This window comes from Triticum aestivum, chromosome 2A (genome assembly GCF_018294505.1).
Source record: "Triticum aestivum cultivar Chinese Spring chromosome 2A, IWGSC CS RefSeq v2.1, whole genome shotgun sequence".
In the NCBI taxonomy this organism is placed as follows: Eukaryota; Viridiplantae; Streptophyta; class Magnoliopsida; order Poales; family Poaceae; genus Triticum; species Triticum aestivum.
Genome location: NC_057797.1, coordinates 555,072,972 through 555,089,824, shown reverse-complemented (window position 1 = coordinate 555,089,824; position 16,853 = coordinate 555,072,972). Strand labels below are relative to the sequence as shown.

General features: G+C 42.3%; 1 protein-coding gene across 2 annotated transcripts; it reads right to left on the bottom strand.

Moving 5' to 3' along the window:
* Nucleotides 1-3,442: 3,442 nt before the first annotated feature.
* On the bottom strand, nt 3,443-12,503 carry LOC123189393 (synaptonemal complex protein ZEP1). 2 transcript variants are annotated; one of them, XM_044601794.1, is made up of 20 exons: nt 12,252-12,500; nt 11,961-12,156; nt 11,810-11,859; nt 10,513-10,720; nt 10,314-10,439; nt 9,855-9,953; nt 9,078-9,754; nt 8,637-8,885; nt 8,414-8,542; nt 8,272-8,340; nt 8,066-8,176; nt 7,079-7,186; nt 6,894-7,004; nt 6,736-6,822; nt 6,336-6,407; nt 6,159-6,251; nt 5,941-6,024; nt 5,799-5,861; nt 4,537-4,638; nt 3,443-3,724 (listed from the first exon to the last, which is right to left on the bottom strand). In XM_044601794.1, the coding sequence occupies exons 2-19, from the start codon at nt 12,115-12,117 to the stop codon at nt 4,540-4,542; spliced, it is 2,592 nt and encodes an 863-aa protein (XP_044457729.1). In that variant the 5' UTR covers nt 12,118-12,156; nt 12,252-12,500; the 3' UTR covers nt 3,443-3,724; nt 4,537-4,539. The 2 variants fall into 2 exon arrangements, with proteins under 2 accessions (XP_044457729.1, XP_044457730.1); XM_044601795.1 differs by lacking the exons at nt 3,443-3,724; nt 4,537-4,638; nt 5,799-5,861; ... (1 more) ...; nt 6,159-6,251; nt 6,336-6,407 and adding an exon at nt 6,426-6,458 and having other exon boundaries at nt 12,252-12,503.
* Nucleotides 12,504-16,853: the final 4,350 nt, after the last annotated feature.

Genomic DNA, 16,853 nt, shown 5'->3' with positions numbered 1-16,853 from the left:
GCGGCGTCGGCGGCGGTTCAGTCCCCCTGATCCAGATCTGGATCGGGGGGGTGGCGAGGAGAGTGGGGGAAGTGGGGAGTGGGTTACGGGGGAGGTGGGGGTTATGGGGCGCCGGCTGGGCCAGGCCTTACTTGTCTATTGGCCAGCTGGGCCGAGGCGCAGTGGGGGGTGGGGTTTGCCTTTTTTCTGTATTTTTGTATTTTATTTTCTTTTCTCTTTTTATTTATTTTGTTTCTTCACTTTTTATTTATCTTTCTTTTACTGTTTTATATTTTATTTTAGTTTTGTAAAATACAAAAATGATCCCTAAATTTGTGTTACCACTAAACGCACTGCCACAAAAAGTTTGATCCCTAATAAAATAGTTTAACATTTTATAAATTATAAAACGCATTTATTTAATTGTTTATGCCGTTGTTTAAATTATTTTAGTGCAATTAAATACTTCATAAAAGTGTGGTTTCTCCATCATTATTACCTATGCATTATCTGGTTCACACCGAACATTTTAGTTTTAATATTCGAAAACTTTTATTGTTTGCTAGATTCGAATTTGAATTTGAATTGGTTTCGAACTAACACGAGATTAGTGACAGTAATCGAAGTGACGTGGCATATTTAGCAGAGGTTTACTGTAGCTTGATTATCCGAACGTCACATCATGGGCCTAATGGTGGAAGAGAGGAGGCAGGCCAAGGTGTGGCACGCGCCCCCCTAGCCCAAACCGAATTGGACTAGGGCTAGCCCCCCCCCCCTTTCCTTCTGTTCTTCCTCTCCTTCCTTCTTCTCCTATTAGGACTAGGAAAGGAGGAAACCTACTCCTACTAGGAGTAGGATTCCCCTCTTTGGGCACGCCCCTTGTGGCCGACCCTCCTCCTCCTCCCCTCCTTCATATACGGGGGAGGGGGGCACCCCATAGACACACAAGTTGATCTTTAGCCGTGTGCGGTGCCCCCTCCACAGTTTTCCACCTCGGTCATATTGTCGTAGTGCTTAGGCGAAGCCTTATGTCAGTAACTTTATCATCACCGTCGACACGCTGTCCTGCTGACGGATCTCACCCTCGGCCTCAGCTGGATCAAGAGTACGAGGGACGTCACCGAGCTGAACGTGTGCAGATCGCGGAGGTGTCGTGCGTTCGGTACTTGATCGGTTGGATCGCGAAGACGTTCGACTACATCAACCGTGTTACTAAATGCTTCTGCTTTTGGTCTACGAGGGTACGTAGACACACCTCTCCCCTCTCGTTGGTATGTATCTCCTAGATAGATCTTGCATGATCGTACGAATTTTTTTTGAAATACTACGTTCCCCAACAGTGCCGGCTCGCCCTCCCCAACCTCCTCCACAGCTTGCTTCCCCCCACGTGACTTGAGGGCGGCATATTGCACCTTGAACTTCTCCTCGTCCTTGATGACCCGAAAGCAATGGAAGAGGTTGAAGCACTTGCCATTGTGTTGGACCTTGAATGCCTCCAAAGCTTGAAATGGCTACAAAATGTTTCCATACAAGCATATGGGCAAATGAACACGCAAGCATGAACTTGATGACACAAAAGAGGGCGGCTTGCTAGCATACCATGCCTTGCATGCCGATGCTGCTCATAGGGCGGGCCTTGATGCTCTCAAGAGTGGCACAAAACTTGTTGCACTCTTGTTGGATCACCCTCCATCGCTTGGAAATGGACACCCACCCGCGCGTGCTCACAATTTGATAAGGCGGAACTTCTTGCGCTCATGAAACTCCCGGTGGACATGAATCCAAAAAGTTGAATGCTTTTGTTCGGCGCCCGTCTTGGGGTCTTGTCCAATGTCTCGCCAACACTCGCAAAGAAGCTTGTCCTCGGCAGCCGTGTATGCCTTCGTGCGCTTGCTCTTGCGCTTCGAATTAGGACCGGCGGCTTGGTTGGCGAGCTCGTCCTCGAACAAAGGCTCCACTTCGATGTCGCACTCGTTCTCTTCCTCTTGCCCGTAGTCGTCCGGGAACTCGTGGTTGAGTGGGAAGCCGTCCAGGTCCATGTCGACCTAATCGCGCATGAAGGCCGCCTGATCGGGATCATAGCCAGCGGCCGGCGTGAACGCTCCGCGGCTGTCCTGGCTTTGTGTCTCGTCACGATCGTAACCAGCGGCCGGCGCGCCGCCCTCGAAGATGAGGTTCTGCATGTAGTCCTCCTCAACGGCGGACGGCATTCCCACTCGTTGCCGCCGTGACGCGGGCGTTGGTGACCTCCTGCTGCGCGGCAGTGGCGACAGCGGCAGTCGCGTAGGCTTCATCCCTCGCGTCCGCGGCGTGCCTCCGGCTCTTCCTCTTGGCCGATTCCCTTACCCGTTGTTCAGGCGTCAGCGCCTTCTTTGGCTTGGGCGCGGCGACGGTCTTGCACGGGGCACGAGGCTTGCCTTTGCCGGAGCGTCGAGGTCGTCGTCCATGGAGGGTATGGGCGGGAGCGCGCGCGGACGGGGGGTTTTTGGAGAAAATGGGGAGAAATGGTGGTGGCTGCCACCGACCGGCGGGCCCAGGGAGAGGAGTAGGCGCGCGCGCACATCCATCTCGTGTCCGTGCCGACGCAAATCCAGCTCAAAGTTGGGCCGGAAATGGGTCGCCATGCGGACGCCACTGGACACGCTTCAGTTTGGGTCGGTGCATTAGGCCGCTTTTTGTGTCCACGCCGATCCAAACGGACGCCAGCAGATGAAATGGGTCGCCCCATTGGAGTTGCTTTAAAGGACAGGTGGTTGATGTTTTCGTTTTCATGACAGAATCCGGTTCCTTCTTATCATAGTCTTTTGTGGCTATAGCATTATGCCAAATTAATCACATTGTCTTTCATGGCTATAGCATTATGCCAAATCAACCACAGCCAGATTTTGATTTTCAAAGGGATCTTGGCTTTCCATACATGTTTGAAAGGTCTGACAGGTTTGACAGTGAACTTGTTTTTATTATTCCATGTCCAAACTATTATGGTAAGGTTTTTACACAAGCTATTGGAGTTGCTCCTATATCATGAACAGTTTCGCTTGACAAAAAATGGCAGTTCACCTGTCGTTTACTGGAAAAATAGACAAGCATACAGATGCGGTCGGAGCTCGAATGCCTCCACACTCTAAGCTAGCCGTCCTGAACCAATCGCTTCCTCGCCATTGGAGGCTGGACCTCCACCAAAACAGCCCCAAGGCTCGAGCAGGACAGTGCGACAAGGACGGTCACAAACACAATAGTGAGGAACGACAGGAAGGCTGAGATTTCATGCAGCTCATGACCAAATGGAAACACACTGAATTTAACATACTTCCCCATCGAGGCATCTACTGCATTTATACACAAACAGGGTTCGTGGGTATAACGATCAGCGCAACTCCAAAGCGACTAAGCCTAATATGGCAGCAGCAGCACAGTATCTTTCAGCCTTCTACAAAGAGCAGTCCAAAAAGGTATCAGGACGTTGGGCAGTAATTTCCTGTTGAAATTCTCTATTCCATAGATGACGAGGTCGGTTTATTTACACAAGCGCACCAGCGTACAAGATAACCACTCACAGTGCTCATCATAGAAATGTTCCAGACACACCAACGCACGTTGTTAACAGTCATATGAACACTGGGATGATCGGATATCATGACCAGGGCAGGCAGCAAAATCATCGATTAGACCTGGCGGCAGCAGGGAATTATGCAATCCAGATTACGTTTCCATGCTTCTTAAGATCAGCACCAATAGACGTGAGCTGCAAAATTAGGTGTAGTTTCAATTCAGGAGCAGTGAATTTATCTGGAACAGAATATAACATCAAACTTGAGATGCATATGAAACACCCAGCTCTTAGAAATGAAAATGGATCAAATAGTCAGCAAATTGATCATTCTTGTGCTGAAAAACAAAGGTAACTATGGAAGGCAATTACACCATCTATAAATGTATCAAAATTTGAAGACACATGTGTTCTAAAGAAAGCCCATAGGATACCCTCTATAGAGTACGTAGATTGGTTAACTACTGAACTAAAATACTACTCCCTCCGTCCTGAATTACTTGTTGCGGAAAATATACCTCTACACCGATGATCAAGTCCAGATTGTCAAGAAAATGTTTGCAAACCAAGAAACTATAATGCACTAACGGGCCATTCTGATCAGTTGTTGGCAATAAGCAGCATGGAAAAGTTTGTAACCCCAAACTGCAAACTAACCATGGTGCCATGGAGAAAATAAGTTGAGAGCGGTTGCTGTTAAAACAATATTTCTGGACTCAGTAAACTTGTCGAATCATATAACCATTTCCAGAGCATGATTACAGTTTATAGTTCAATATATCTATTAGATTTAAACACTACTTAGCACATCCATCTGTTGTACAAGGAGGTGATTGTATTCTTATTAAACACAAGTTACAAAATTCTAAGCCTGATTGGACGTACACTATTTCCAAGTGACAACTTGAATATTTAAAAGATGCAAATGTTGGGTGTGAGATTGCTATAACGCTGTTCTCCAAAAACGACGAACTGCAACAGTATTGCGGGATATTATTATGGTTTACCTTCTAGCCAAATGCATAAGGGTCATCAGCATATGGATTCAAGGAGCCCTCAGAAAATAATTCACCAATATTGGCAGGATGGGGACGGGATCCTGCAACAACCTGCAGAATGCCAATTCATAAATGTCAAAAGTAATGCAGAACATATGTCACGCAGAGAATCATCATGCTCAGAATGCTTGTCCATAGACAGTTTCTGAACAGATTTTTTATTGCAAAATCAATCACTGTAGAAAAGCAGAGCATGGCTAATGCTTTAAATTGTTTTCTTTCATGCTTACTCAGAACATTGCTAGATACAGTGGGTACACCAAGAGAAAAAAATGGTGACGTCACAAGAGAATAACAAGGAAACAAAGAGTGTGGACTGTGGAGCATTGGAGACTAACTGGTAAAAACACTCGAACAACATTTTCCTCACATTTTGAATGATATCACTGACTACAGTCTAAGGAAAAGTTGTAGCAAAACCTGGCTGCATTGCACCCCAGGCTTACAGTCTGAACTCTACATGGAGTGGTGTTCAATGTGCCATAGTAAATACTCCCTCCGTTCCTAAATGTAAGCCTTTTTAGACATTTCAAATGGACTATAACATACGGATGTATGTAGACATATTTTAGAGTATAGATTCACTCATTTTGCTTCGTATGTAGTCATTTGTTGGAATTTCTAAAAACACTTATATTTAGGAACGGAGGGAGTAAGATGCATGACTTCTTAAGAGAAACACAATTAGTTACCATTCTTGAATAATCAAACAGAACATATCATTTAGCTAGGATCAGGATTTCAAGAAAACCAACTAAGATTATGTTTGTAAGAGCGTCCATCTGAGGAAACATTAAACTGGAAAGTCTGTTAATACAAAAGTATTGGTTAAACCTTTGAAAATCAATACTGGGAAGTTGAAGTACACAGTTATCCTATATAACTAAGTAGTTGATCCCCACTAACATATTTATGTAATTAACCCTTATACAGGTTAATTTGATAAATGCCACTCCAAATCTGGCGATTCCAAGAAATGCCACTGCAATTTCCAAACTTTGAAAAATGCCATTTCCAGTGGCATTTTTCAAAGTCTGGAGTGGCGTTTTTCAAAGTTTGGTAATTGCAGTGGCATTTTTTTATGAATAGACATAATTGGAGTGGCATTTATCTAATTAACCCAATCTCTAATCAAATCTTACTGAAATATATTACAAGCAATTCCCGCAACAACGTGTGGGGTATCATCTAGTTTGTACTGATCATCATACCTTTCTTGTTTTTGTAACATCCTTGTCAACAGTATTTTGCAATGACTTCTGAGTATTCGGTTCCTGGATGATAAAAGACAGTATTAAAATGAATGAACAGGCAGGCAATCAAACCCAAAGAAAAAACAGGAAAAACTTGTACCCCAAACATGACAGTGCTCTTAGTTTTCCTGCGCTTTGTGATTTTTCCATTTGCTGTCTCCACTTCATATTCATGGTGTGTTACCTAATTAAAGGAATGCCAAAAATGGCAATAAAATACACAGCATGTAAAGATGCATTTTCAGACTAACTGAAAATGAAACCTAGTTCATACCCAAAAATGGATGAAAGAAAGAATCTATATGTAACAAAAATCACCTTTCTGTGATTAGTAACATCCTGACTTGCTTTCTCTACCTTCCTCAGTACGTTAGAAATTGGCGAGTGTATAACTCCAGATATGTTTACATCCTGAAACACAACAGAGAACATTCAAGTTTGAAGTTTCTAAAATGCGGGGCAATCAAGTTTATCGTTGAAGAGAAGATATCTTACCTTCCGTTTGGTCTCAGGACCTGGACCTGGCAACTGAAGCTGACTTTCTTTTCTGACATATGGATCTCTCCTCTTTATCAATGGAAGAGAGAATTTGTAACTTAATTATTTCATAATGAATGCCTACAAGTTAATTATGAGATGAACTAGAAAGGAAAACCAGCAAATGGCTAACATTATAATAGTAAAAGGGCAGGATATGGACTGAGAAACTAAGTGATCCTGCCCCAAAATAACGAAATTATAATAAGCAATTTTTCAAGTAGAACATATGCGGCTATTTTTTTCTTGAATTCTTAACATGCTTTGCCACCAAGCAACAAAAATTAAATAGATACCATATACACATTGCTTAGCAAAATAGTGAAATGCAGTTACCAGGCTTGACAAGAGCATATACCTTTTTAGAATTAACTTCCTGATCAACTTGTTGACTTTCGCCCATCACTTTCCACTGTAACTGTAATAATGCTCTTTGCTTCTCCTCCTGCACCAAACACTGTTCAGTATAGTTTCGATTCACAGCCTTCAGAAGAAAAAGGTGTCAAGAATCACCACCTTTGACTTCTGAAGCTCCAGTTCATCCTGTAGTTTCTGACAATCTTCTTCATGTCGAATGTTCACTGTTTTTATTTGAGCTTCATGCTCTTGTCTGAGCGACGACAGCCTCTACATTTTTTTACAGATTTAGTTAGTTAAAAAAACTGACGCTATCAAAACATCTGGTTCAACTTATGACTGACCTCCCTCAATTCATTCTCACCCTGAGAACGAATGCGCTGCAATTCTTCTTTGTGATAAGCCCGAAGAGTTGATTCCTTAAGCTCATTATCCTGTTGAATTCTTGCCACCTGGATATCAGGAAACAACCTCCGTTGTCATTTCAGGAGAAAAACAGCTCTGCTGTACATCTTCACTATAGTATGCAGTATTCCCTAGTCCTGACAGACTGACACCATGCAAACAGTCTTTTGGACAAGTGTATACTGGTGCTATAATGAAGGATTCTACTGGTAACAATATGATTATGGAAGTTCCAAGATTGACAGCAGCATTTTGAGCATAGCTCTATCTGTACCTATACTAAATAGCATCTCTGAACTGCTTCTGTTGCTAGACAACTATATAAAGTGGTTTCTGGTAAATTTTCCACTTCAAACATCAGGTATTTTGATTGCTTAAGATCTCATGATGCTTTAAACCAGTCTAAAGATCATTAGTAAGAAATATAAGAGCTTACAGAGGGAGTAATGTACATTGGTGAAATATACAGTGTGGTTTTCGAACTTTTCACCAGTATGTTACAGATAATTAAATAATAAAAGATAAAGTGGATGGAAATGTTACTCTAAAGCAGTTTGAAGATACTTTGAACTCATTTAGATGTCAGCGAGTACTTCCGTATAACTTCCTATACAGCTTACATGTCAAGTCTAATTAGAGCAAGAATACAAGATACCAAGAAAACTCGGCAGTTTTTTAGGTATTAAAGCCTCTTCAACAGTGAGCAACGTGCAAGAACAAACTTCCTTAGAAGTCTGACATGCGGTTATGTATCCATGCTATCTGAAGGCTAAGCTGAACCGTTCAGCTTACTTTGTTTACTACTCTAGTGCTAACATATTCCATCAAAATCGGTACATGCATTGTCATTATAACTAGATTGTGAATATTTATTTGTTTCAAAATAAATGTAGCCTTTATTGAGAAACCAAACTAGCTCTACCTACCACTGCGGCATGTTCCTCCTTAAGACGCATCAAGCACCTCTCAGATTCTCGCTTGTTCTCTAATATCTTTTCGTTGCATTTGTGCTCCATTTCCCTTATGAGTTTTTCTGCCTGAAATTCAGAACAGTAGGATAGACAGAGTAGCAATCATATTAAGATACCAAATATCTAGCATAAAGAACTTTGAAAGGGAAGAGATGATTTACCTTCTCTTTTTCAGCACTAATGATTTCTACCTTTTCTAATTCATATTTCTTACGGATGACATTGATTGCCTGGAAAATCATTTGTAGACTGTCATTTGTGATTCAGAAGAGAAGTGCTACACAATAAATAGAAATGTGATACCTGATCATTTCTGAGTGACAACTCTTTCAAATGTTTTGATAGCTCTATCTGTTTACCCTGAAGCATGAGATCGTACTGTTTTTTGGCCTCGGTAAGTTGACATTCTGTGGCAGCAAGTGATGCTTGGATCTGGGCAAGAGGTTGAAAAGGTTATATGTTGCCTACAGTTCTACACTCTACAGATCATTACATCATGAGATTGCAAGATATAATAAACACAAACCTGTAACTTTTGTTCCTCCAAACTCTTCTCTCTTTCTACAGAAGAAATATACAACTGTTCCTTCTCATCAAGAACACTGCGGAGCTCACTGATCTGTTTTTCTTGTGTGTCAACCTGCTGGTCACGCTTAGCAATCTCGCTGTGCAGTGATTCTGTATCGTTAGATTTCTCATCCAAAACTGACTGCACTCTGCCTAGAAGCTCCTGATTATCTGATTCTAGCTTCAAAGTCTTCTGTAACAGCTCTTCCTGCAAAATTCCAATTTCATGAGTAAGGAAGAATACAAGTTAAATAGTACTACCTCCGTTCCAAATTACTCGGCGCAGAAATGGATGTATCTAGAACTAAAATACATCTAGATACATCCATATCTGCGACAAGTAATTCGGAACGGAGGGAGTAGCAGTTATCTGTTTATTCGTAACCAGCTAGTTGCGAACCTTCTGATTTTCAGCAAGGCTAGAATCCTCCAGTAACTTTTGAACTCTCCCTTGTAGTTCCGAAGATAACCTTTCTAAGGAATTCACATTGGAGGCAGATACTTCTGCTTCAGACTCCAGTCTTCTGATTTTATCTTCAGCCACTTGGCATTCTTCTACATGCTGAACCATAACAGCTTCTTGAGTTTTTTGTAACTCTGTGATTCTGGACTTCAGTTCTCCAATTTCACTGTTGAGACCACTATTTTCTGATGTCAAATCTACAAACTGGTTTTGAAGATGTTCCAGTTTGTCCTTAGCAGATCTTGTTATCAGCAGTTTCTCCTCTTGGACCATTCCATAGTACTTATCAAATGAAGAAAGCAATCTAGCGACATGACTTGACATTGATGCATGCTCTTTATCTAGCTCAGCTACCTTAGCCACAAAACTGCTAAGCAATTCATTAGCATCCTTATTGTCCTTGTACAGTCTTTCGACTTCCAGACTGTATCTCTGGTTCCTAAGCTCCAAGTCATTCTTTTCTTTTTCAGCAGATGCAAGGTTTTCTTTCAGGCAAATGCAAACATCTTGCTTTAGCTTTAACTCTTGCTCCATGCACTGCAAGCGGGAGTCAGCACACAATAAGCGGGATTTATTTTCTTCAACTGAACCCTCCAACTGTTTGATGAGAGAATCTGCATTAGAAAGCAAAGACAGCTTAATGCTTGTTATCACTACCGCTCGCTAATATGACTTGTCTCCTCAGTAAATTGGTACAGAAAAGCTAACACTTACCTTTTTCCTTTATGGTAGTATCATTTGCGTAAAGCTGTTCCTTGTAACTCTGATCCATTTCTTCTTTCTCTTGTTTGATCCGCAAAATCTCCTGTTTACCTGAGTAAATGGGACAGTTGACAATGTTATCACATTATTATGTAAATATTCCTGCTGAACATTTCACTATTGAGGGGTCAGCAAAAAACAGACCTGATGTGTTATCAATTGGGAGCTTTGCTCCTTAATTCGAAAAAAAGTTGTAAATATATTTAGCAGACTGCTAATTATTCTATCTATAAGCATATCATATAAATAAGCACAGAATTGAAAATGACATCAGAGTTTAGATGCATAAACAACAGTATAGCAGATAGGGGCACGCACATAGGCGATATGCAGTGTATAGTGGTGAGTTACCTAGTTGTCAGCATTCTAAAAGATTGGCACTAACTGAGAAGTGAGAAGAGACAAACCGACCTGACATGATGCTTTGTTCTGCACATTCCAGCTTTGCCGAGGAATCATGCAGCAAGCAGTTCAATTCATCTAAAGCTTTAGAGTTCTTCCCAAGCATCCCCTCGAAAAACTTCTTATCTTCCTCAGCTGCCATTGCATTGTTTTGCCAGTTAGATCTAAACAACAGGTGTGCATGAGAAAATGCCACAAAAAACATTACCTCTTTCTGCCTGACTTGCTAACTGCTGCAGAGTTTCAGTTAACTGATCGCACAGCATCTTTGTTGAGGAAACTTTTGAATCTAGCCCCTGCCAGAGCTTCGAATCCTCAGTCTGCTTTACCTTAAGCTTCATGTTTTCGTTGACAGCTTGTTGAAGCTTTGCTTCTAACATATTTATCTGTTCTGTTGCTCTTCTCAGCTTGGTATGCTAAAGTTATATAACGCGTGTGCATCAGTAATAGGATATTCTGTGAGAAACTAATTTAATATGTTGCTATGTAAAAATACTGCAATATGATATAATTTTGTTTTGTACTTGAGCCAACATGCCATGACAGCAGAGCACTGGAACATCTAAAGCATGAAGGGTGACTGGTAAAGTGGTAACCAAAATCTCATACATATGACATTCTGAATTTAATAGAACTAGATGCAACAAGCATATAAGTCATTGTGACACGGTGGTGATTATAAAGGACAAGCCTGTATTTAAATAAGTTCAGGACTAGCCATCAGAAATAAGCCCATTGAAATAAGATAAATGAGAAATGAGAAATCGGAATTTCACCTAATCTGCCATACGTTTAGCAGAACCTAAAGACAGAAACATATCCTATATTTTCCAGGTGAGCAATATACAGAGCTCCTTCACAAAAATAGGTCAACACTTTAAAGGATGGATACTACCAGAGAAACAAACACCGAGTATGCTTCATATAACATGCCATAGGTTTAGCACAGTTACATATATGTAACATATGGGGAAATAAAGGGAATCTAAACACCGCAGAAGGACGCATAAATCATGAGATTCAGACTACATATAACACATGCAGCCCCAGAACGATAAAGTTTCACATTAGTATGCTGTGCTACCACCTTTTTTGGTCTAGCATTTCACTGTCATGTCAATGTTGCATACATGATTAAACAATGGGTTAACAAGGATACTGCAGTTCATCTGTTTTGCACACAGAGTAATAAAAAACATCACAGGATCCAAGACAAAACGAGAAACAGAAAAACTACCCTTGTGTTATGCGAGCAGAGTAATACAACTGGGACATAGCATACAACTATGCAATTTTGGCATTGATGAACCAGAAGACAGATGGTCTTCAATCGGCTCCACCCAAACAGATAACAATTCTATGCAGAAACCTAATTAGTGGCACGGTGACAGGATGTTTGGCTAAATTTCAGAAACAATTCGCAGTTCATACAATTGAATGGTAGGAATTCGCTCAGTCAAGTGCCCGACAGATGACCAAAAACTGCATAATGTTCAGAAATGTACCGCCATTTCTAGATCAGACTTCACTGAAGCCTGCTCCTTGACTAATTTCTCTGCAAATAGACAGAAATTAAGAGGAATCGGGAAATCAGTGCAACGCACGAAATAAACAGCCTCCTCAATCAAAGCAGAGAGAGAGAGAGCAAATCGGTACCTGCTGTGATCTTAAGGTTGGCGAAGCTCCCGTATGTGCTACCTCCAGCATCCGACGAGGGCTTGGGGTTCGTGGCCTTCCCAGCCGTAGAGGTGGCACCAGCGAGAGATCGGAACCCATCGAGGCCCCTAAGCCCCGAGAGCCCTAGCTTCTGCATCCTGTCGCCGAACCCTAGGTTTCGCCGGGGGCGGGAGAACTGCGGCCAGAGCAGGAGAGGATCTAGATGGTTCACCCCAAATTTCTGGAGGTCGGTGGAATTTAACTAGTCGCAGCATGTCGAAATGCTCGTACCTCGGGAACCAACGGATAAAACCGCGGGCGGGGTTGAGATAGCGGGGGCGCGGTGAGGTGTAGGACGGGAACGGCGACGGTGGAGGCGACGCGCGTGAGAGGCGGATGGGTTGGGGTGAGGCGGCGGCGGCGGCGGCGGCGGCGACGCTATGCTACGTCACGGCGACGGCCGCAGCACCGGGGCGCACGGGCCGCGGAGGAGTGAGAGGGGGGGAGGAAGGTACTGGACGAAATGGCGGAGAGGACGGTGGAGGGGATGGGTTTTGACTCCGCGCTACAGAGTTCGCGCGCTTGGCCGCGCGGCTCGGTTTTGGGCCTGTTGGTTCGTTTACTTCTTGTGGGCTTCTTTCGGAATACATTTCCGTGTCCCCTACTCCTTCGTGGGGTTACTAAAAGAACTCCTTCATTTCTCAAAAAAAAAACTAAAAGAACTCCTTCACCAAAAAAAAAACTAAAAAACTCCTTCGTGGGGGAAAGCACAGGAAAATCGTTGCAACGAGACCAATGCGCGTATGTCGGTTACGGTCACACGCTCCAGGGCAGCGATCTACTGTTATCTGTTATCTTTTTTCAGGCAGCGATGTACTAGTACTCCTGGTATCAAGTCATGTTTTAATATTTGATATATCTGTATTTAGATAAATCTAATACAAGAATTTTGGAACGGATGAAGTATTTTTTTTACAGCTCCCACGAAATGTTGGGATCTGGTTCATTGGGGCTTTGGAGGGCGTTGATTGGCTCATTTGTAAGTGGATGTATCGCTGTCGGTAGGCCCACTATAGTCGGTTGTGTTCGGTCTACCTCATTCACTCCCGAGCGCCCCTGCTAGGGTTTCTGCTTGCCACCCGCGCCCGTCTGTCGCCCTACCACCGCCGGTGGATCTCCTTTCCGGCGGTACCTCCTGCTTCGCCATTGTCGTCACGCTCCTCTCGGCCCGCCGGCGTCATGGCCGCCCTCCCTCCTACTCGCACGTTGTCATCGAGGCTTCCCCTATTCCTCTTCGATACGGTTGCCCCTGTCTCCATCTCAACATGGCACCCGCCGGGTTCGGGTGCGGGTAATGGTCGCCCAAACTCATACCCGTGTCATTATTTTTTGCCCATACCCGTACCCTTACCCGCACATCGGGTTTCAAACTATTCCCATGCCCATACCCGGCTGGGTGCAGGTAATACCCGCAGGTAAAAAATACCCATCTCAATCACCTTACCCAGTTCACACTTCATCATGTATTTTTCAACATTTACACATATATACCTAACATTTCGCATGTATACTTCAACATTCAATACATATATACCACATTTTAGCATTTGAGCACATATAGATGATGATTTGTTGTGCGATGGAATAAAAAGAATGATATTGATTTTCAGAAATGGATAGCAATAAGCACGAAATACATGGGTGAGTAGCATGTACGTGAATTTTTAGAGAAACATTCACACCTATTCTTTTTTTAATTTCAAGACAAACAAGACATATACGATTTTCTCTAATTTTCTTTTATTGAAGGTAATTTTGCATCCCCTTGTTCGAAATAATGAACCGAAGGAGACTATATAATAAGATTAACAGAACCGCGAGTTCACAAAACAAGATCAACACATTTAAATAAGTTCATGCACATGCGTAAGGAGAGAGGATTTTGGGTTGAGGTTACAATGGCTAGGTTCCTTTAGTGAATGACACATGGGGCCTAATGTTAGAAGAAATTAGTTTATGGGTATACGGGTACGCGGGTGCACGGGTATGGGTATTGCATTCCCATACACATACCCGGCTTACCGGATGGGTACAATTTTTCTCCATTTATAAACCCATGGGTATTTATTTGTTCCAAACCCTTACCCTAATAGGATTTTTACCCGCCGGGTTCGCGGGTTGCGGGTACCCATTGCCATGCTGATCTCCATCTACTCGCCACCGCTACAACGCGCCGCTCTCTGCCCCGCTGCCATCCCATCACCATCTCTACCACCTTGATTCACTCATAGAGTCACTGGTACACGTCAGTCCTAAACAAACGGTCTTTAACCCCTTTCCGCGACGACATTTGGAACCGTTGCCAAGTGAGTGTGTGCGATAGGGTGTCCTTCCCACACGATCCAGAAATCATCGGGGATAGGCCCTCCTGGGATCCAGGCTGGGGTCGTGTGCGATCGGACGAGGCATCGAAACCCAATCATTTATGTAGGTATGTACACCCCACACGGTAATTAGAGAAAATCATTTCCGTAGGTATGTACATCCCACACGGTGAATCCCAGAAAAACACTTCCGTTCGTATGTATATCACATACAGTCAATCCAAGGAATACGTTTCCATTCTTATGTACATCTCAGACAGTCAATCAAGGGAAAACGTTTCCGTTCATATGTACATCCCACACAGTTTTATGTATACGCTCGTGTGTGAAAGGTATAATTATCACACACGCTCTGCCTGGGTCAACTGTTTGCTTTCATTAACTACATCACACACGATTTGATGTAGGAAACTATGTGGCATTGGGCTATCCATCACAAGCCTTTTTACTCCAGAATCGTTTGCAAAGTTCCATGACTGTCTGTTCTCTTTTAATCTTTTTCCTATAATTTATTATTCTAATTGGAAATTTTGAAATATGAAACATGCAATTCAAATTCTCAGCACAATGGTTCAACAATGAATCCATAAATAAAATTGCCAGTATAATATGTTCAGTAATTACAGGATTAGGCAGCAATTAACTATGATGAACCACAATATTTAAAGGCGGTAAAGGTGAAGAGACAAGTGTAAATCATTTTGGCTGCCGATGGTGTTGAAGAAGCGGAATGCCCATAATGTCCAACCCCTTGTGACGATCGCTCATCCATCCTTCACTGCCTTCAGAAAGACTTCTAGAGCATTATCATGGTAGCATGAATTATATATTTTAATCTTAGTTTCCTCCACTCCGGTCATGTAGTTTGCAAGGTAATCATCAGTAAGTAGCTTCGGAACCCACTAAAAAGAGAAAAATATCAAATACTGAGATCTAATAAAGTAACTTGTTGTGGGAAGGGGGAAAAGGCAACACATTACTCACCGTCCTAAAGTTCACTGTTGTCTTTGACAAAGTGTAAATAAAGAGCTTAATTCCAATAACCGTTTCTTTCGCCTAACAATCTTTCTTAGTTTCCTCACTTGACGCTTGTTCATGAATATCTCATTGCCCCATACGCAAAAGGGATCAAAGCGTGGATCAGTACCGCTCATATATGTACCTAAAAGCAACCAGTAAATGTTAGAAGCTAAACTGAGATTGCATAAATGATGTAAAATACAACTACCCATGTTCCTAAGTACAAGTATTTTTTAAGATTTCAATATGAACTACATACGGATGTATATAGAATTATAGATATAGTTTAGATTAGAATCTAGATTCACTCATTTTGCTCCTTATGTAGTCTATATTGGAATCTCTAAAAATACTTATATTTAGGAATAGATGGTGTATAAGACATGGGATGCAGCTAACCTCGACGGCAAACAACAACATCGCCTATTGTACCCCTGTGTAAGTACATGGAAAGCCAATGTTAACTACAACAGGGTTAACATCCACCAAAAATAGCAAATGGTAATAAAACGACAGCATCTGTAGTGATATCTTCATTTCGAAACAGTACCACGGTAGCAAAGGGACGGATTAAAAAATAGATACAACTATTAATTGCAACAGGCTTAACAACATCCTAATTCATATTTTCTAAGTTTGTATTCATTTAAATACAACTCTTTAAAAATGGATGCAATTGTTAATTGCAACAGGCTTAATGGCCATTGAAACCGATACTGATGAAAATGCAATTGACAGAGTTAAACATCACAGAGCAGGTGTTGCGAGAGCAGATAATTGCCCAGTTGTCTATAAAAAGATAGGGAAATAGCTAAAATGTGTTAGACATGTTTACTACAACATGCTTAATACATCGACAGTACAAAACATACCCATTATTTGCAACTGGTATTGGTAAGATTGAACTTGTGGGTACATACTTGGTAAGTCCTGAGAGGTAGTTGCTGGGACACTTCATCTTGGCCAGAGCCTGCCCAAAGTCAGCGGCGGCGGAGGCGAGTTGTTCCCCCGGGTCGAAGCGTGGATCAATGCCACTGACATGTGTACCTACAGGCAACCACTAAATGGTAGAAGTTAAACTGCAATTGCACAAATTATGTGAAATACTGTAAGACATGGGATGCAGCTAACCTCGACGGCAAACAACAACATCGACCGTTATGACCCTGTGTAAGTACATGGACAAGCATATTAAGTACAACAGGGTTAGCATCCACCAAAAATAGCAAATGGGCAGCATCTCTAGTATATCTTCATTGCAGAGAGTAGCATGGTAGCAAATGGACAGATTAAAAAATGGATACAACTGTTAATTGTAATAGGCTTAACAACATCCTAAGTCATATTTTGTAAGTTTGTAGCCATTGAAATACAACTATTTAAAAATGGATCCAGCTGTTAATTGCAACAGGCTTAATAGACATTGAAACCGATACTGATAAAAATGCAATTGGCACAGTTAAACATCACAAGACAGGTGCTGCCAGAG